The sequence below is a fragment of the Aquarana catesbeiana genome, linkage group LG11 (genome assembly GCF_042186555.1).
Source record: "Aquarana catesbeiana isolate 2022-GZ linkage group LG11, ASM4218655v1, whole genome shotgun sequence".
In the NCBI taxonomy this organism is placed as follows: domain Eukaryota; kingdom Metazoa; phylum Chordata; class Amphibia; order Anura; family Ranidae; genus Aquarana; species Aquarana catesbeiana.
Genome location: NC_133334.1, coordinates 46,245,654 through 46,268,179, shown reverse-complemented (window position 1 = coordinate 46,268,179; position 22,526 = coordinate 46,245,654). Strand labels below are relative to the sequence as shown.

Genomic DNA, 22,526 nt, shown 5'->3' with positions numbered 1-22,526 from the left:
CCCTGCTATTTCTAGTTACGCCCCTGGTGTGCATGGACACATAGGCTAACATGGAGGGGCTTTTAGGAGGCATTTAAGAAAAAAAGTCAAACACCCCTAACAGCAGCTGTAAAAACGTCCTGTGTGAATGCGCCCTTAGATGTGGTGGCTGCATTCATTTTCTGGATTTCTGGACCCTGCCACTAACACATTTCCTGCCCTTGGGTGACAACGCTCACCCACCCCACTGTATCACTGGAGGAACAATGTTGTCACTCCTGGCTGCTCTTCAGTATCAGCCTAGGTTCACATTGTGAACTGTATGTCAATCACACAGGAATCACACTGCATTCCTGTGCAAAGCACATGCGATTCTGTGTAGTGTGATTTGAGCCCATTTATTTTGGATGGCTTAAATCACACCATATCCACATCAGTATGGCGCAGGCAACTATTTTATTTGCACTGGAACCGGATGCGATCCAGTTCAGGAAAACGCACTGTGTTTGCGACCTGCTTTTTGGGTGTCGTTAACTTTCCATTGACACCTGCAGCAGATCGCGACTGCTATGCTGTGCGGGAAACGCTCAGGAATCGCTGTGTTTCCCGTGTGAACCAGGGTTTGGACTACTAACCCCTCCTCCACTCCTTAGCTTCAGTATATAGGGAGGGACTCCTTTGTAGTTCACAGAAGATACCTGGGAACAATAATACTTTCTACATATCTGTTTAGTGCTCAAGACTGGAATTCTGGCAGGATATACTATATAGTTTATTGGAAGAATAAACTCTTACCATGAAAAAGAAAACGAATGCAGCCACCACACCTAAGGACTGGTACCGTGCTATCTATCACATTTCCCATGATGTTCAGCTACAGTGCACAAGCAAATGTAGTTCCAAAACATCTGGGGTGCCGAGGTTCACCTAGCCTGCTCTAGAATGACTTCTTATCAATGGAGGATCATCACTGACACACAGGGACTACAAAACACCTCCACCTCTCTTCTCCGGCATGCAGCTCCAGGATATGAACAAAGCTCAGCTTCCATCAGATTCTTCTGGGACATGTTCTAATTAATTTCCTTTTAATAAGCTATGAGGACATTCTGAAGTCTGCATTTTATGAACAGCACAGAATACATACCCCAACCTGCACACCAACACCAAATGACACTTACCTTTATTTTCCACAACATTTTCAAAGTGAATCTGGAAAACAAACCATAAGTAAAGTAATTATAAGATCATAATATTATGAGTACAGAGTCAAATGACAGTCAAACCCATTAGAGGTCTATGCTGTTAAAGTCCATGACTCTAATATACAAGCCGCTCGCTGTTCTCATGAACTCTGCAAGAATATTGTATTTCTTGACTGTTCTATTCATTGGAAAAAAAAAAAAAAAAAAAAAAGTTACTCAGTCCTTTAAAAATTTCAACCTTTGCTTAATACATTGGTTTCCTGTGACTGTCAGCTTCTTCTAGTGGCCAGAACACAGTATTTTCCTGAAATATCTCAGTCTGGAAAATACTGAATCATGGCCACTAGATGGAAATGACAATCATAGGAAATCAACATATTAAACAAAACACATGGTCAAAATTTTTGAAGGGTGAGTGAATTTTATACATTCATCAAAATAAAAATAAGGGCCTATTCACACACGTACAGTGTGCAGTGGTGTATTTAAGTTTTGTGCTGCCCTAGGCCTGACTAAACCCATGCACCCCTAATTTAAATATGACCCGCCCCTTGTCAAGGCCACACCCCTTTGAGTTTAAGTCCTGCCCTTTCATCCGTAAACCACATACCTTTCCATTTTAGGCTCCATCTTTTCATCTTAGAGCTCCACCTCTTCCTCTCTCTACATTAAAAGTGGGTACCAAGTGTAGCCTCGCCAGTGCCCATCAATGCAGCCTCGCCAGTGCCCATCAGCGCAGCCTCGCCAGTGCCCATCAGCGCAGCCTCGCCAGTGCCCATCAGCGCAGCTTCAACAGTACCCGTCAATGCAGCCTCATCAGTGCAGGTTATCAGTGGTCATCAGTGCGGCCTCATCAGTGCCCATCACTGTAGCAAATCAGTGCAGCTTAAGAGTGCCGCCTAATCAGTGGCAATCAGTGCAGCCTTAACCTCTTTAGAGCCCTTTAACACTGAAAGCGCCCGGGCGTCATCGGTAAAGTGGCGCTATTTTTAGCACAGCTTTACCGTCGTTTTAGCGGCGCTATTCAGCCGATAGCGAGGGTTAAAACTGCCCCGCTAGCGGCTGAAAAGGGGTTAAATCCGCCAGCAAAGCGGCGATGTGGGTCGTTTTAATCCTTTTTTCGGCCGCTAGTGGGAGTTAAAAGCGCCCTGCTAACGGCCAAAATTCCCTGCAAAAATGACGGTAGATCACTGATAAAAATATCGGCGTTTTAACAGCGATGGCGCCCCAGTGTGAAAGGGATCTTAGTGAAAGTTCATGTACTGCAAAGTTTGCAGTACATGAACTTTCACTGAAGGTGGACTGTTTAATGAGTTTGTAGCAAAGGCAAAGGATCACTCTATTGCAGCATCATGATCTGCAAATTCATTTCCATATTGAGCACAGATTAGCTGCAATAAAGTGATCCCATGCATGTGCTAAATAGAAGAGTAATAGAAATGTACTTTACTTTACCCGCTGTCCTGGCTAGAGGGTAGGGGGTTCCCCTCCGTGCTCTCTCTCCTCCTTCTGGTCCTGTCATCAGACAGACCCCGCCCCTGGCTGGGGAGACGAGTGGAGCAAAAGAGGGCCGAACGGAGGAGGGTAGAGGGCGGAGCTTTAGGCTCCGCCCCCGCCTGTCCGAATTACATGCAGCCAGACACCGGCCGCTTATGGGGACGTGAGCAGCTTCCCCCATGGCCAAGCACGCCATCACACCACGGCAAACCCTGCATTTGTGCGGGAGAAGGCCGCGGGATACGGGAGCGGCTGTTTCGCTGCCCCCCCCGCAAAGTGCCGCCCTAGGCCTTGTTGGCCTAGGCCTAAATACAGCACTGACAGTGTGCCAGCGCATGTAATAATGGGCATTGCATTACAACACATCTTCACTATGAGCATTGCATTGCCATTCATTGTAAATGACATCCCAACACATTAGCCAAATACGCCCCATCGCACGGGAGAGCCCCACGCGCCCCATCGTACGGGAGAGCCCCACGCGCCCCATCGTACGGGAGAGCCCCACGCGCCCCATCGTACGGGAGAGCCCAATACAACCCATTGTACAGTAAAGCCCAATGGATCCCATGGTAGAACAGAGCCTAATGCAAACCATTACACAGTAGAACCCAAAACACCCCAATACATTGTATAGAGTCCAAAGCACCCCAATGCATTGTGCAGCAGAGCCTAACACATATAACATACATTGTGGTATGCTACGATTTTTAAAAAAAGTCTCATTTACATTTTTGAATCTGTTGTGGTGCACTGGCAGCCCAATCATAATCATTTTATTTTGTAAACTGTACCTTTTTTTGCAAAAGCATTAGACAGGCCATAAATCATCATGGGTGGAAAGAAAGAAAATAGTTTGATTCCTCCATCATCAAAGTCAGTGTTGATAGGGGAATCTGTTAGAGAAATTATACTTTAAATGTCAGTTATGAAAGACGCCATTTTGTTTATCATGGCCTAGAAATAAGCTATAGTGATAATATGGAATCAGCAATATATATACTCAGCAATATAATATGCTTAGATGTGCAGTTTTGAATATATCCTGTATTTTTGTGTTGACTTGGGGAGTTTTCAAGTCAGTATCCTGTAACCATTGTTATATGGAGATAACAGTCTGTAACAGACACTTCCACCTTTCCTGTTCTGTCCAGAATAAAGTTGAAAATACATGAGACTGGGCATGTTTTAAGACAGGAAAGGGGGTGTCCAGGGCTTATAAAAAGACATGTACCACAGTATTTTCCTTAGAAATGATGATGGCTGCATGAACGTGTAATTCATTTCTCTTGCATATGCAATAAATATTACCTTGATGCCCGAGGGCGGTCTGAGACGGTGAATTATTTCCCTAACAATTTGGTCTTTCGAGCCGGGAGTCCAATTCCCCGAGACGCACTGGCCAACAGTGACCGATGACCGTACAGCAAAACTGTAAGTCCTCCATCTCAAATTAGATGTTAAAAAGAGGCCGGTCCGCTGAACTAGTGCCTCCCGGGCAGTGACTTACTGGATCAGCACAAGAGACCGCTCTCGGGACAAGGTAAGATTTTTATTTTTATTTTATTATTAACCTTTTGTGTTAGACTTGATTAGGAATTTGATGAATAAGGGATTTGAATATATACATACAATATAGAGATTGATTGAATGTTTATCCGTTTCTGTCCTATCTGCTTTACTCTTGTTGAGGGGAAATAAGTGGTCACGTATTCCCCGTATAGATCCGTCTGTGGCCATCCTGGATGGGCAGACCTAGTGACTAGCCCGCGTTTTGGGAAGACGCGCTCAGGGCGACCTGGCGGCAGTCGAGCACTGCGGGTGTTCTCTCTCTTGTGTGTTCTTGTTTGATTCTTCTGGTTAATAGTCATTTGATATAGGGGTATGGTCCCATACTAATATCTGGGTGCAGATAAAGGAAATTTGTCGATTGGATCTTAGATCCAGACAGCCTTGTAAACTGCAAAAAATCCCTTGGGGGACACAAATACTCCTAGATCAAAACCTAAAGAACCCCCTGTTGATACAAGGGTGTGGCCTGATAGATTTCTAGGCATATAAATACCCTTGGATCAAAAATACTTCCAGATAAAGAACCCCCCCCCCCTCCGTTGATACAAGGGTGTGGCCTGATAGATTTCCAGGTAACAAACAGAGGACATTTGGCGGACCGCAGTGTTCATGCCAGCCTCATATGTTGTATTAATCCTGAGCAGGCACATAAATACCCTTGGATCAAGGACTGAAATATTAAATGTTTTAATAGGATGAAAGAACAGTCGGGAGAATTCAGTCTCCTCGTAATTCTGTAATTCTCTAAGACACCTGTGTTTTAGCAATACACAAGATCAGTAATCTAGAAGTGATATATCACGACTAGAAAGTCTGTGAGTGACTGCAAGTGATAAGATACTGTGTGCGTGTGTTGTGTCATTGTGAGAAGACATTAACAAAAAAAGAGCTCCGTGTGCACGATAAACAAAATGGGTATGATCCATGGAAAATCTATTGGTATGAATGAGGATGCTAAGTATATGTGTAGTTTAAGAGAATGTGAAATTTCTTAAAATGTGGAAAACAAAGTATGATTTTGATGCATCTTTAAATAAGGATTGTTGTGTAAAACTGTGTAGAAAGCTTAAAAATGATGCCGGCACAAAAATAAGGAAACAGAAGAAATTAGGCCTTCCCCAGGCAAAGAAATGGCTGGAGGAGGCTAACCGTAGGTTAAATTCAGAAAACCATAAAAAGACTATGTTTTTGGACAAAGAGGAGGACAATAATATGACCATCCTCCGAAGTTTAGTTCAGCAAGTATTGACTGAACAAAACGTAACAAACCAAATGCACCCGACAGCCCCCGCACATACTTTGGAGACCTCGCCAACCTCACTGACAGTTGCTGCTCCCCCTCCGACTTCAATACCCACTCCCAATTCCCTATATCCTATTGCAGACCTGCAGTCCCCACCACCATATGGGACAGAGGTATGCAATAAGTCACCCCCATTGACCTCCCGACTATTGACGAATAACCCTCTTACCATGCAACCTGACTCTCCACTGTTTGTTGTTCCTCTGTGGTCACCTGGGTCACCCGCAGATGCAACCGATTCTCCTATGGCTGTAGCTAAACCCCCTCTCAAGATGACCCTTGCTGTCCAGAGGAGTCCACAAGGGACGCCCCTTACAGCAACGGTTACAAAATTTCTTGGGGACCTGGTGAACAAATTGATAACCCCCACAGCAGGGGAACAAACAGAATGTGGAGAGGAAGAATTTCCACTAATTGAAGTTCCCAACCCTAGGGCAGGACAAAATGTAGGAGGTATAGTAGTCCCCAACACTATGATGGTCTATCATCCCTGGACCCCTGAGGATGTTAAAAAAGCTACTGAAGGGATACCACATCCCAAGGTCAACATAGCTCAATTCAGAGATGGTATCATGGGAATGATTGCTAGCTATCATCTCAATGGGAGGGAAATAGAGCAGGTCATCAGACAGATCCTGGGTCCCGACTGGCATGTAGTGGGAGATTGGAGTGGATTAAACAATCAGGGAGTTGTGTTGCCTCATGATGATGCAGCACTGGAAAACAGGAGAAATGCTCTTATAGCAAGGATAGAGAATAGATGGATACGTCGAGCCGACTGGTCCATGATAAATCAGTGTGTGCAGGGAGAAGAGGAAACAGTGGACAATTTCATTGTTAGGATGAGGGAGATTTTCAATAATCACTCTGGAATAGAAGTCCCAGTAAATCAAGTAAACGATAGCCCATATGAACAACAGTTAAAGAATGCAATCTTGAAGGGGCTGCTTCCCCCTATATCAAGTTTTGTTACCAAACACATGATCAACCATAGGATCTGCAGACTTCAGGAGCTGATTGAGTATGCGAGGCATGCTGAGCAGCACTTCCAATCAAAAAAGAGAGTAAAGAAAGGGAAAGTGCTTATGGTAGATGAAGGTAATGATGTGTATGTCATTGAGAAGGAGAACAGAAGGATGGGAAACACTCGAACAAGGCCCCGCATTCAAGATTATGAGGGGAAAAAGGAGAGAGGGGAGTGTTTCCTGTGTGGTAAAAGAGGTCACTTGGCAAAAGAATGTAGGTCAAACAGAGAGGAAGAAGCATGATTAGATGTTGGTATGTCTGCAGAGAGAGATACAGAAGAAAATGATGAGAAAGAATCTGAAATTTTGGATGTATGTGCTGTTGAAACTTGTTTGCATGCTGAAGTCAAACCAGAAATAACCTTGGTTGTGAAGGGTAGATGGGTAACATTTCTTTGTGACACTGGGCCTTGTAGGACCCCAATACACCCACTGGATATGCCCCCAGGGGTAAAGAAAAAAGGTGTAGTATATGTGAAATCTGCAAATGGGTTGATGCACCAGGAGGCTGTGTCCGAAGGCCTTACTGTGGAAGATCCACAGACAGGTAAAAAGGCTCAGTGTAAAATTGTAATTTCAACTAAATGTCCTGTTAATTTGTTGGATAGAGACATGTTGCACGCTCTTGATATTTCTGTCGTACCAATGGAGGGAGGTCTCAAAGCCCATCGGCTGTGTGAAAAACAAATCACAGCCGTGGATAATGAGCCCCGATACTGGTACAGCCTGGATTTGCAAACTGAGGACTTAAATATACCCAAAACCCTGACAGAAATAATTGAAGAAGAGCCTGAGAGGAAAAAAAGGTATAAGGTCCAGACAAACCTCTATTGCACCATGTAATACAAAAAGACCTCTGGGCCCGATAAGTCCTATGAGAAACAGTTAATGAGTCTCACTAACACTGAAGTTCTCTTAATATACTTGTACTGTGATAAGGAAGGAAATAGCGTGGCTACTTGTCTCCTACCACAGCCTATTCTGCAAATATACAGGCAGGATACTGTACCTCATGTTTCGGTCACCCGGAACCCCAAGGTATCATGGCATGAGCTAGGAGAACTTATCACGGACTGGGTCCAATTGACAGACGAGGAACTAAAATCTAGAGGGATTTGGAGGTACAAATTGACGTGGTTTGTTAAGTGTATACCCAGAACTCACATGATTAAAATTTGTGACAAAAGACAGTGACTGACACTTTTGACCCAAGAGGAAGAGGATGCCCTAAAAGACGTCCCCGATATCTTGTGGTCAAGAGGAAAGACGGACGTGGGCCTAATTAAAACAGCCAGTGAAGTCCAAATAACCCCTAAGAGTACAATGAGGCCTCACCAAAAACAATATCCACTGAGGAAAGACGCTGAAGAGGGTGTAGATCCCTTGATAAAGGAATTTTTAGCAAAAGGGGTCATCATTGAATGCCCAGATTCACCATGCAATATGCCCTTGTTCCCAGTTAGGAAGCAGAAGGGAGGGGAAGATGGGTGGAGACTCGTGCAGGATTTACAGGCGGTCAATAGGGCAGTATTACCGAGGGCCCCGGTGGTCCCAGACCCGCATGTCCTCCTGAACGACCTCCACCCAGAGAATAAGTTATTTTCTGTCATCGATATCAGTAATGCTTTCTTTTCCATTCCCTTACACAAAGATAGTCAGTTCTGGTTTGCATTTACGTACAAAAAAAAAAAAAAAAAAAAAACCCACATACACCAGGTTACCCCAGGGATATTGTGAAAGTCCAACTATATTCTCACAAGAAATGTCCAATAATTTGTCTCGGTTTGTACCTCCCAGTGGGAGCCAAATTCTCTTGTATGTGGATGACATTCTGGTAGCGGCTCCTACAGAGCAACAATGTAAAATTGACACCTTGGCTCTTATGCATTTCCTCGCAGACCAAGGTCACAAGGTCAGCAAAGACAAATTGCAACTGTGGAAAGAAAAAAATTGCAAGTTAGACTTACCGGTAACTTGTTTTCCAATAGGCTTTCAGGACAGCACCCGAGAGAGATCATGGCTCCTCCTCCCACAGGAAACACCTCATCAATTAAGTCTTTAAATTGGAATCCTCCACGTTGCTTCATCAGTTGTTTGTAGAGAACTCCAGCCCCAGCTGCAACACATAAGCGACAGTTATATCATAGTATTACAGCATTAGCATAAACCAAGGGCGGGTTACTGCTGTCCTGAAAGCCTATTGGAAAACAAGTTACCGGTAAGTCTAACTTGCAATTTTCCAAATCGTCTTTCAGGACAGCACCCGAGAGGATAATCGAGACTTACTCCATTTAGGGTGGGACAACAGCCTGTAAGACTTTCCTTCCAAAAGCCTGGTCCCCAGCCGTCATGAGATCTAACCTATAATGACGGGCAAAGGTTGTCAGACTTGTCCAAGTAGCTGCCTTACAGATTTGTTCGGGGGTGGCGCCAGCTTTTTCTGCCCAACTCACCGCGGAAGCTCTTGTAGAATGAGCCCGGACATTTAATGGACTCTCCAGACCTGTAAGGGAATAGGCTTCTGAGATAGCCATTCTTAACCATCTGGCAATGGTTGCTCTAGAAGCTTGTCTTCCTTTTTTATTACCGGAAAATAAAACAAACAGAGCATCTGAACATCTAAAGTCTTTAGTGTTTTCCAAGTAACTCAAGACTGCTCTTTTAACATCCAGGGTATGGAATTCTTCTTCCTTCTTACCCGATGGATTAGAACAAAAGGTAGGAAGTATTATTTCCTGAGTTCGATTCTGGATCGAAGCGACCTTCGGCAAAAAATTAGGATCCGTCTTCAGAACAATTCGGTCTGAAAAAATGGAAAAGAAAGGCTCCCTGATTGATAAGGCTTGCAGCTCACTGACTCTTCGAGCTGTTGTAACAGCCACTAAAAACACTGTTTTCAAAGTAATAAATTTCAGGGAGGCTAAATTAATGGGTTCAAAAGGTTCCTTGGTCAGGGCCTGTAGAACAACCGATAAGTCCCATGCTGGACAGCTTTTGATTACCACTGGTCTAGACCTGGTAAGAGCTTTGAAGAATCTTATTACTAGGGGTTCTGATGAAATGGATTTTTCCAGGAATACCCCCAGCGCAGCAACCTGAACTTTGAGGGTGCTGACCGCTAAGCCCTTGTCCGCCCCTTCTTGCAGAAACTCAAGCACAGAAGAAATTTGTTTTGGAGATCTGTCAGATGCTGTGCACCAGGAGTTGAAGATTTTCCAGACTTTGGAATAGATTGCTCTTGTAACCTTCTTTCTACTAGACAGAAGGGTAGCTACCAACCTATCCGAGAAACCTTTCCTCTTCAAGAGCTGCTCCTCAGTAGCCAGGCCGTGAGCTTTAGTTTTGCTACTTCCTGGTGAAATAGAGGACCTTGTAACAGAAGGTCTTTTCTTAACGGAAGGTGCCAGTAAGGTTCTTGTTGCATCTGGAGAAGGGATGAAAACCAAGGCCTTTTTGGCCAGAAAGGAGTGATGAGAATCACTGTTGTCTCCTCCTTCCTGATTTTCGCTATGACCCGAGGGATAAGCTGAAACGGGGGGAATGCGTAACAGAGGTGAAACTTCCAATCTTGTGCCAGAGCATCCACTCCCAGTGATGTCTCGTTCCTGTCCAGGGAGAAGAAGCGAGACATTTGCGAGTTTTCCTGGGTGGCAAAGAGATCCACTCTTGGGCGCCCCCATTTCTGCACTATTAACTGGAAGACTTCTGGATTCAATTGCCACTCTGCTTCTAAAATCTGGTTCCTGCTTAGGAAATCCGCCACTCTGTTTAGGGTCCCTTTTAAATGGACCGCGGATAAGGATAGAGTATGGAGCTCTGCCCAACTCAGAATGCCTTTTGCCAAACTCTGCAGAACCTTGCTTCTGGTTCCCCCTTGTCTGTTTATGTAAGCCACCGCCGTGGCGTTGTCTGACAGGATCTGAGTATGTTGCCCCTGGACTTCTTTCGCAAAGGTCAGTAAGGCCATTTCTATAGCTTTTAGTTCCCTCCAATTTGAGGACCTCAGGGCATCTCTTGTGTCCCACGAGCCCTGGGCCCACCGGCCGCTCATATGAGCCCCCCAACCCCAGGAACTGGCATCTGTTGTCAACCTCACCTGAGTTGGGAAGGACCATAACAGCCCCTCTGAGTACCTTGTCTGGTTCTTCCACCACCACAGACTTCTTTTTACTGAAGTAGGGATCTTCACTAATGAATCTAGTGAATCCTGCTGGTGATTCCAGGTTTTTAACAGGAAACTTTGCAGAGGTCTGAAATGGAGCTTTGCCCACTGGATGGCCGGAATGGAAGAGGTCAGGGTTCCCAATGCTGACATAACCTTCCTGATGGACAGAACTTGATTGGACTGTAGCAATGACACTACTTGAATCAACTTTTTCTGTTTTTCCTCTGGAAGAAAAATTTTTTGTTCTAAAGAGTTGATACGGAAACCCAGGAATAACACTTCCTGTGAGGGAATCAGATTTGATTTTTGAAGGTTTAAAATCCACCCCATGGATTCTAGATGAACACGGGCTCTGAGCAAGTTTTCTTGAAGACCTTCTCTGGTCTGGGCAAAAAACAGCAGGTCGTCCAGATAAGGAATAACTGAGATCCCCTCTAGACGCAGAGGCGCCAGAGCTTCGGCCATTATTTTCGTGAAGACCCTTGGGGATGATGACAGACCAAACGGGAGTGCTCTGAATTGCAGATGTACCACCTTCTTCCCTTCTTTCAGTGCTAACCTCAGATATTTCTGCGACCTGGCGGCAATAGGAATGTGGAGGTAGGCATCTTGTAAATCTATTGATGCCATATAGCATCCTTGGTACAGGAGGTTTCTTACTGAAAATATTGAATCCATCCGAAACCTTCTGTATTCTACCGATTTGTTCAGCATTTTGAGATTCAGGATAAGACGGAACTTTCCTGAAGGTTTCTGAACCAGAAAGACATGTGAGTAGAACCCCTGGAAGAACTCCCCCGCTGGGACCGGAACAATGACTCTCTGATTTTTCAGTTCCTGAATTAAGGACTTCATGGCGAGAGCCTTGACTGCGTCCCTTGGGACGTTTGTCACCAGGAATCTTCTTGGAGGTTCTTCCGTGAATTCTATCACATACCCCTGGGAGAGCATCTTTATAATGAATTGATTTGAGGAAATGGCTCTCCACTGAGGAAGAAACTCCTGTAGTCTTCCCCCGACCTTGACAGAGTCATTGTGGTTTTGCGGAGGCCGCAGGAGGATTGAAGAGCACTCCACCCCTACCTTTGGGCTTCTGAGAAGACCATGACTTCCTCTTGCCCTGCATTTTCCCTTCCTGCTGACCTTTTTGGGGCCGAAAGAAACGCTTACGGGTTTGCACCTGTTTCTTCCTAACTGGAAACGACTTTTTCTTATCTGCCGTTCGGTCAAGAATGGACTCCAGCTCTGAACCAAATAGCAGATCACCCGCAAACGGAATACCACACAATCTATTTTTAGATGCAGCATCTCCTGGCCACGTCTTCAGCCATAAGGCCCTTCTGGCAGAATTTGTCAAAGCTGCTGACCTTGCTGACATGCGGATAGATTCCGCGGACGCATCTGCAATATATGATATTGCTGCCGACAGGGTTGAAAAAGAGTCTAGAATCTCCTGTTTTGAGGAATCTGCTATGACATGGGCTTTCAACTGGTTAACCCAGTGATCTAAGTTCCTTGCAACACAGGTTGTTGCCATTGCTGGTTTCAGATTGTGCATTACTGATTGCCAGGTTCTTTTAAGAAGCAGGTCCATCCTTTTGTCCATGGGCTCCTTCAGAGTGCCCATATCCTCAAAGGCTAGGTCCGTAGACTTAGAGACCTGGGAAAAGGCAGAGTCCAATTTTGGAACCTTATTCCATATAGAATCTGGATTTTCTTCAAATGGAAATCTTTTCTTGTGAGCCCGGGAAAAGAAAGGCTTTTTCTCAGGTTCCAGCCACTCTTTTTTAATCATATCAGTGATAACTGAATGGACTGGAAAAGAACGACCTTTTGAATCTCCTAAACCAGCATACATGCGGTCATGCAGGGAGAGTTCCTTCTTTTCTTCTTCTATCCCCAAAGTGGCATGGATTACCTTCAGGAGTCCTCCCACCTCTTCTAGTGACAATTTGTATTTAGAAGTGGTATCTGATTCATTTTCCTCCTCCTCAGAATCTGTATCATCTGGAGCGAGGGAAACGGACCCTTGAGAAGCGTCCTGGGATATTGGACCCCCAAAAATTATTTGAGAACCGCTCTGGGGTTCTGAAGATGGCTGCGGAACCAGAGGATCCCTAGAGGGACCTGGCTCCTCTCTTAGGTTTGACCTAAAAGCTTGAAAGGTGGCCCGGAGCTCATCCTTTATTGTTGACACTAAGTCGCCACAAACGGATGGAGTCTCCTCTTTGACCAAATTTGTAATGCACTCTGCACAAAGCGTTTTGGTCCAAGCATCGCCTAATTTTTCTTTGCAAACAGGGCACCTTTTCTTGACTGGTTGGGCAGAACCTTTGGCCTGGACAAACAGAAAAGAGACAAGCAACCACGCTTAAAAGGCTGTAATACAGCGCAAATAATACACCCAGGTGCACTAAGGAAGAAACCTCTCATTTCCATGTGCCCAGCAAGCCACCACCACCTAATCCCCTGTTGTAGGGCAGATATCTAAATCTAGCCACTGCAACATACCTTCTGAGAGGGGGGTGGGGGGGGGGGGGGTGGGGGAAGGGGGGGAAAGGGTGAGTAACCCCCCCCACAGGAGAAAACGGCCCAGGGTAATAGAGGACACAGTCCCTTACCTTAGCCTTGCTGGCGCCTTGGCTTGCCCCCTTCTCCGCTGCATCGCTATCCATAGCTGTCTGCGGTGCGTGGTAGAACGACCGGTTCCAGATTCGAAAACGCCGCTGCGCTGACCTGGAACCGGAAATAAGGCGCCAGGTGACCCTGCCCTCTCCCACTGCGCTTTGCGCCGGAAATGACGCACGCGCCGACCCGGAAGTGCTGCCTGGACGTGGCTGAAGCGCTCTTCTGCCACCAGCAACATGGCGGCCGCCACCGCTCGCTCCCAAAAGGGAACAGAGGACGGCCGCCCGTCAGGCCAAAAATTGAGGCAGCACCCCCGGCGTACAGGCTCTCCCCGAGCACGGAAGAGGGAGAGGGAGCCCACGGGACCGTCCATGTAAGAGGCAAGTGGGAGGCTCACTCTCCTGGCCTAAAAAAGACCTAACAGGTGAGAACCTGTGTCTCTCGGGATAAACCCGAGAGATCATGGCTCCCACCAGAGGTGTTCCTCCAGCTGGAGGAAACACAAAAAACTGATGAAGCAATGTGGAGGATTCCAATTTAAAGACTTAATTGATGAGGTGTTTCCTGTGGGAGGAGGAGCCATGATCTCTCTCGGGTGCTGTCCTGAAAGACGATTTGGAAAGGTGAAATACCTGGGTTATATTTTATCTCAAGAAGGTAGACATTTGGATGAGATCCGAAAAGAGGCCATCCTTCAAGCCCCCAAACCACATACCAAAAAAGAAATGATGTCATTTCTTGGCATGGCAAATTTCTGTAGAGCATGGATAGCAAATTATGCTACGGAGGTGGCGCCTCTTTCTGATCTCATCTATGGTTCACTAATGGCTGCAAAAGATTCCATTCAGTGGAATGTGCAAGCAGAGGATGCATTTACAAAGATAAAGCACCTCATTGTAGGTTCCGCTGTACTTAGCCTTCCGAATTACAGTAAAACTTTTTTTTTTAGTTTATGGGGACAAGCACAAACCAATTGCATTCTATTCCACTAAATTAGATCCAGTAGCCCGGAGTTTGCCCCACTGTGTACAAGCTGTAGTAGCAGCCTCATTGGCCATACAGTCCTCTGCACTGATAGTAGTGTTCCACCCCCTGGTACTTAAAGTCCCACATGCCATTTCAGTAATCTTACTGCAAGACAAAATCTCCTATTTATCTCCTGCCAGGCATCTATCATGTATGACTACTCTTTTGGGACAGCCTCACATTACAATCGAGAGGTGTACCACATTGAACCCAGCCACACTGTTACCAACACCTAGTGATGGGGATCCACATGATTGTATAGCACAAATTGATGAACGGGTACTCCCTAGGAAGGATCTCACTGATATTCCCTTTACCGATGCTGACATTACCTTTTTTGTTGATGGGTCTTGTAAAAAGGACGATAAAGGGGTAAATCAAACGGCATACGCTGTAGTAACACATGACCAGGTCATTGAAGCCAGACCCCTTCCCAGTTCATACTCCGCACAACAAGCTGAAATTTTTGCCCTATCCAGGGCCTGTAGTCTAGGGGAAGGGAAGAAAATAAATATTTATACAGACAGCCAATACGGTTTTTCTACTATACACATATTTGCCCAGCAATGGAAAAATAGGGGTATGATTACGTCCACAGGTAAACCAATCTCACATAGAGATCTTATCCTGGCCCTTCTAGAAAATGTACAAAAACCAACACAAGTGGCTATTTGTAAATGTACAGCACATAGAAAGGGAACAGATCCAATTACTCTAGGGAATGCACTAGCAGACAAGACCGCAAGGGAAGCTGCTACAGGACCGCAAAAAACACACATATACTATACAGGTCCCCAAGAAAATGATGGGGTACGGAAAGCTATTGATAAAACATGGTTATCAGAAATGCAGAAAACATCACCGGCAGGTGAAAAACAAAAGTGGTTATCTAAAGGGGCAACGCTGGTCAATGGTATATACACAAGTACAGAAGGTAAACCCATCTTACCTACATCACTTTTTAGATATGCTGCATTATTGAGTCATGGGCAAGCCCATATCTCAAAAGGAGGGATGGTGATCAACAAGGTGTGATCAACAAGGTGTGATCAACATATGGGTTTACGAACTATTCTAGAAATTTTTGCCTCACATGTCTGCTTTGTAACAGATACCATGCTCAAGGTGCTCTAAGACCCTTAAGGGGCCATTTCCCACAACCCCCTTATCCATTTCACACGATATGCATGGATTTTATTGAATTGAACAAATGTGAGAATAAAAAGTTCTGTCTGATTATTGTTGACATGTTTACGAAATGGGTGGAAGCTTTTCCTATGACACACCCAGATGGGCAGTCAGTGGCCAAAGTACTAATCAAAGAGGCGATTCCACGTCAAGGAATCCCCTCTGTGATTTACAGTGACAACGGCTCCCATTTTGTAAACCGAACGATACAACAAATTGGTAAATGGTACAATATTGACCTAAAGAACCACTGTGTCTACCACCCACAATCTGCGGGCACAGTGGAGAGACACAATGGTACCTTAAAGAGTAAACTAAGAAAATTGATAGAGGAGACAGGAAAAAAACTGGGTTCAGTGTTTGCCAATGGCATTGTTGAGTACAAGAATTACCCCTACTGCTAAAGGACTAACACCGTATGAAATGCTGTATGGTAAACCTTATTATATTCCACAACTTAGAGCATTTACTCGAGATGACGAGGAAATGGACTATGAACTGGCAAATTATATGAGGAAGTTGCTAACAACTAAAGAACTCCTATGCCCAAATTCTCTTACAGGTCAAGAGACTAAATCAGAGCAGGAAGATCTTGTACAACCTGGAGATTGGGTCTGGATAAAAATAATAAAGAGAGACTTGGTCTGACCCCAGGTGGGAAGGACCCTATCAAGTATTGTTGTCTACCCCTACTGCAGTAAAAATCGTGGAACGGATACCTTGGATACATCTCACCCGCTGCAAGAAGGCACACTATTTGAGTAAAAAACTGATTAAGAATTAACTACCACACAACAGAGGAAGAACATGGTGCAATATGGACTCATAGGGGTGGAGGGAAGACCCAGAGAGAGACTTTTGTTCGAGCCAGGGTATTTTACCAAGACATGGAGGGGGAGAATACTTTTTGCCATATTGATAATAGTGGGCATAGTTGTGGGAATTTATGTGCTTCTTGACCTTATCCCGATGTTGAGCATAATGGGTCAAAGGGGGGAAAGACAGATGATGAAGGGACCAGACGGTGCCACCATAACTGTTACACAGGGTAAGACCACCACCATACGATTTGATCTCAGTCAGGTCATGGACATTGGGCATCAAAGGTATGTCTTTGATGGCAAATATCTACGCTCTACTCCAGAATGCAGTGCATGGGCTGATGTATGGTGGTCATCCGATGATGACGGATGGCTTGCTAATTCTGTCGTGATCCCTGAACAGAGGAAGGATCAGGTAGAACGTATATCAATATATAGCCGCCGGGGGTGGACTGGGAGCTGCCAGTACCGTACTATACGTGGGAAGTGTAATCCCATTTCAACAACAATAAAAAACCCACAGGTATCAGATGCTGGAGTTTATGGACTAGGAGGAGTATATAGGGCAAGTCAGGGTGATCTACTATGGAGAATTACTATTAAGGTTGTAACCCCTGGTCAGATCACCCCAGCCCCAGAATCAACAGTTTAAACTTAATCCCTCTTTGGTCAAAACAGATTTTACCTATAAAGAACAATTAAGTATAGAAACAGGATTTGGAGACAAAAATGAGTGGATAGAGTGGGTCAGATACACAACCCAATCTAAAGGGTTAGGTGATTGTATTTCTTGTGCAAATCCAAGACCACAATTAGCCACCGTTCCTCTCCCTGAAGAGGAAACTGACTTGACTTGTATAATAAGAATGTTTTCAGAAAATATTACTGGGTCGGAATGTGCAAATGAGAAAAAGAGTTACCCTAAGACTAAAATGCAAAGTATACCCCCATCAGTACAAGCATTACCAGGAAATTTTACTTGTTTTTCTAACAATGACAGTAATGGTACAAATGTTGGCACCCTATCCCCTGAATACTGTGCAACTACGATCCTTACTACAGACATCAAGTATGAACTAAAATGGTTTCAGGAACAGAAACGGCAATTGGCTGATGTTTGGTGGCTGTGTGGAGATAAGAGACTAAGGCCCAGACTGCCACCCAGATGGGGGGGTAGTTGTGCCCTTACCCGATTGCTGCTTCCCTTTTATATAGTACCTATAAGTGATAAATCAATGAAATTACCAGGTAAATACTTTTTTAAACGAATTAAGAGAGAAACACCACAAGGCTCATTTGACAACCGAGTGTATATAGATGAAATAGGTGTTCCACGAGGAGTTCCAGATGAATTTAAAGCGCAGAATCAAACAGCAGGACTCACCTCACTCTTCATATGGGTCCAGCCCAACAAGAACGTCAACTGGATAAACTACATCTACTACAACCAGCAGAGGTTTGTGAGTTACACCAGAGATGCTATCAAAGGCATAGCAGCACAATTGGACGCCACCTCTTTGACAGCGTGGCAGAACCGTATAGCGTTGGATATGTTGCTGGCAGAAAGGGGCGGGGTATGCAAAATGTTCGGCACCTTCTGCTGCACTTTTATTCCAAACAATACAGCACCTGATGGAAGTATCACCAAAGCCTTACAAGGCCTACAAATGCTATCTGAAGAATTGGCTGAGAACACTGGTGTAGAGAACCCCCTGACAGGACTTTTCGAAAAATGGTTTGGTAAACGGGGTGATCTTGCAAAAAGTTTGCTTATCTCTATTGTCATGGCAGCCGCAGTTCTTACATTGTGTGGATGTTGCTGCATTCCCTGTATTAGGGGAATTCTTCAAAGACTGATTGACACATCTTTAACAAAAACTATGCTCCTCCAGAGCGACACGGAACTATACTCGGAACCTGATGATGAATTTACAACTCTCGCTAAGGACTCATCTGTCGAAATGATAATACCTGGTAAAATAAAATAACCTGGATATTTGAAGTATTGACATTATGAGTATAAAAGGGGGGAGATGTTAGAGAAATTATACTTTAAATGTCAGTTATGAAAGACGCCATTTTGTTTATCATGGCCTAGAAATAAGCTATAGTGATAATATGGAATCAGCAATATATATATACTCAGCAATATAATATGCTTAGATGTGCAGTTTTGAATATATCCTGTATTTTTGTGTTGACTTGGGGAGTTTAAGTCAGTATCCTGTAACCATTGTTATATGGAGATAACAGTCTGTAACAGACACTTCCACCTTTCCTGTTCTGTCCAGAATAAAGTTGAAAATACATGAGACTGGGCATGTTTTAAGACAGGAAAAGGGGGTGTCCAGGGCTTATAAAAAGACATGTACCACAGTATTTTCCTTAGAAATTATGATGGCTGCATGAACGTGTAATTCATTTCTCTTGCATATGCAATAAATATTACCTTGATGCCCGAGGACGGTCTGAGACGGTGAATTATTTCCCTAACAGAATCCCTCCTGCAGCGCTCGCTATTATATTCTGCCAGTGGGGAGCCTTCCCAGCCAGCAGAACACAATGACAAACACAATGTTGCTGATCGATCGACTTGTGTACATCCAGGGGGCCCATACATGGATTGAAATTTGGCCGGACCCCGCTGAACCGACCCAGTTTCGATCCATGTATGGCCAGCTTAATACCCAACCATCCCTCCTTTGGTCAGATGTGTAGACCTCTATAATAAATGCAATACTTAAAGCGGAGTTCCAGCCCCCCCACCAAAAAATTAAAAGTCAGCAGCTACAAATACTGTAGCTGCTGACTTTTAGTATTAATGCATGTACCTGTCCAGGGATCCCACGGTGTCCTCAACCAAGCCGATTCTTGAATTGGCTCTCGGTGCTGGCACTGCCATCTTGGGTAAGGGAAACCGGCAGTGACGCCTTGTGGCTTCACAACAAGCTTCCTACTGCGCATGCGTGAATCACACTGCACTTTCTCAATGGGCTGGCTACAGCGAGGCCCGAACTTATGGCTAAATTTGCCGCTGCAAGCAGGAAGTGGGAGTGGGTAGTACCTGGTTTTGGTCAAAACCAGGTAGCCGTTCCCCACCACAAGGTGCCAAATGGAGTGGGGGGAGGAGGCAGACAAGCAACCTTTTGGGTGGAGCTCCACTTTAACTATCAAAAGTTTTACACACCAAACTTTTCATACAAACCTTTTTAATAACAAATTATTGTTTTAGAAAGACGGTATAAAGGCAACATGGTTATGAAAAAAAGGACTTTTGGGTTTAGCCAATCATTTCTAGCTTATTAATTCTTCATGGGCCACATAACTGGGGGCATAGCAGGGGTGTGCCCTTTGCCTATACACTTAATGCTAACGGGTGTTGCACTTTCCCATCTCTGAAGGTTGGGAGGTATGCAACAGAGCAGCTAAAAATAGACAGGTAAACATGTAAAAAACAACTTGGAGCTCTACCTGCTGGCTGAAAATGCAAGTAGAAAATATCCATATATATGCAGCATTTTATATTTAACGAAAAAAAAAAAAAAAAAAAAGGGGGTTATGGATAGAGATATACAATATAATATATATATATATATATATATATATATATATATATATATATATATATATATATATATATATATATATATATATATATATATATATATATATATATATATATATATATATATATATATATATATATATCCACATTGTCATTCATGTACACTTCTGTTTGCAAAGTCTAGAAATTAACCACTTTACAACAGGCCCATAGCCGAATGACGGCTGCAGGGTGGTTGCTTAACTCTGGGATCACGTCATATGACGTCTTCCCAGAGTTCCCCTCTAGCGCGCCCCCTGGGGTGCGCACCTGAACATATCCATGACCGCCGGGTCCAGAGGATCACGGATCCCGGTAAATGGCCGCTGATCGCGGCAGTTTACCATGTGATCGCTCCGTCAAATGACGGAGCGATCACATGTAAACTCATGACGCCGGTTCCTCTCCTCCCCTCCTGTGTACAGATCGGCACACTGAGCGGAGAGGGGGATGGATGGATGGCTGCAGCGCTGTGGGCTGTATGTGTAGTGCCCACAGTGCTAACCAGTGACATCCAGCCATACATGCTCAGCCATCCCTAACGCTCTGCAATGCCCCAGAATAATGTGCAATACTCTGCAATGCCCCCGCCATACTCCAAAATACACCGCCATTCCCTGCAATACTCGTGATACCCAGCCATACCCTGCCATACTCGGCCCCTGTATGTGGCCAGGCTGTGGAAGTCTCACACATGTGGTATTGCCGTACTCAGGAGGAGTAGGTGAATTTTGGGGTGTCATTTTGGTATGTACATGCTATGTGTTAGAAATATTGTATAAATGGACAACTTTGTGAAAAAAAAAAAAAAAAAAAAAAGCATTTTAACCACTTCCTGCCCACCGGCTGTCATATGACGTCTTTGACTTTGTGCAGGGATATCTGAATGATGGGTGCAGCTACAAAAGCATCCAACTAAAATAAATAAAGTAAAATGAACAAAAAAAAAAAAATTTAAAGCGCCCCTGTCCCTGTGTGCTCGCATGCAGAAGCGAACGCATACGCAAGTCCCGCCTACATATGAAAACGGTGTTCAAACCACACGTGAGGCATCGGTGCGATCGGTAGAGCGAGAGCAATAATTTTGGCCCTAGACCTCCTCTGTAACTCAAAACATGTAACCAGTAAAAATTTTTAAAGCGTCGCCTATGGGGATTTTTGAGTAGCGAAGTTTGGCGCCATTCCACAAGCGCGTGCAATTTTGAAAGGTGACATGTTTGGTATCCATTTACTCAGCGTAACTTCATCTTTTATATTATGCAAAAACATTGCGCTAACTTTGCCTTTTTTTTTTTTTTTGGGGGGGGAGTTTTGTGCTTAAAAAAACAAAAGCTTTAAAAAAAAATTGCTGCGCAAATACCGTGCGAGATAAAAAGTTGCAATGACCGCCATTGTATTCTCTAGGGTCTTTGCAAAAAAAAAAAAAAAAAAACACCCCACACACACACACACACAACGACAACTTTAAAAAACTCACCGTGCATCTTTCTAAATACCTTGGAATGTCTTCTTTCCAAAAAAAAGGGTCATTTGGGGGGTATTTGTACTTTTCTGGCATGTTAGGCCATCAGTACTTCAGGTGTGATTTTCAGATATTGGCACCACAGCTTTTGGACTCTAACTTTCAAAAAGACCAAATAATATCCACCGATTTGGGTTATTTTTACCAAAGATATGTAGCGGTATAAATTTTGGCCAAAATATATGAAGAAAAATTACTAATTTGCAAAATTAAAATTAAAAAAAAAAAAAAAAAAAAAAAAAAAAAAAAAAAAAAAAAAGCATTTTTCGGTCTTTTTTCTTTTATAGCGCAAAAAAATAAAGAACCCAGCAGTGATTAAATACCACCAAAGGAAAGCTCTATTTGAGGACAAAAATTTCATATAGATACAGTGTTGCATGACTGAGTAATTGTCATTCAAAATGTGAGAGCACCAAAAGCTGAAAATTGGTCTGGTTAGGAAGGGGGTTTAAGTGCCCAGTGGCCAAGTGGTTAAAGTCTTTATCTTACCTGTAGGGGAATTCCAATGCAAATGTGAATTAGAGAGGCCAAGAGAACTAAAGGAACCCTCCTGATGCCCATCTTGCAGCAGATATCTTCAAGCGGATATGTCTTGGTACACTTGTGCTGTGTAGAATTCGTCTTCTTCTGCTTGCCGCCAACCAGATGCCCCGTTTTTATTCACATTCTGACCGGGAAACAGCCAATGAGCTGCTAGTACCGTGCTGATTGATATGTCACATTACACAGGTTCTGAGGCTGATTTAATGCAGATAAGGCACCAAGTGAGTTTAATTACCACCTTAATCAAGCACAGAACCTGTGTAATTAATGTGTGTCCTGGATTAAAGGGATGATGTGGCAACACTACTTGGTAGGTTTTCAGTTGTGCCATACTCTTTCCATTTTGGGATGATGGATTGAACAGTGTTCTGTGAGATGTTCAAAGCTTGGGATATTTTTCTATAACCTAACCCTGCTTTAAACTTCTCCACAACTTTATCCCTGGCCT

The 22,526-nt window shown here is 44.1% G+C and overlaps 1 protein-coding gene across 1 annotated transcript in view; it reads right to left on the bottom strand.

Annotated features, from left to right (window-relative positions):
* The window catches only part of LOC141111698 (embryonic protein UVS.2-like), a 62,295-nt gene that overhangs the window by 24,828 nt on the left and 14,941 nt on the right, over positions 1-22,526 (bottom strand). The window contains exon 3 of the mRNA XM_073603845.1: positions 1,161-1,191. Coding sequence (XP_073459946.1) covers positions 1,161-1,191 — 31 coding nt within the window. The remainder of the gene's footprint in view (positions 1-1,160; positions 1,192-22,526) is intronic.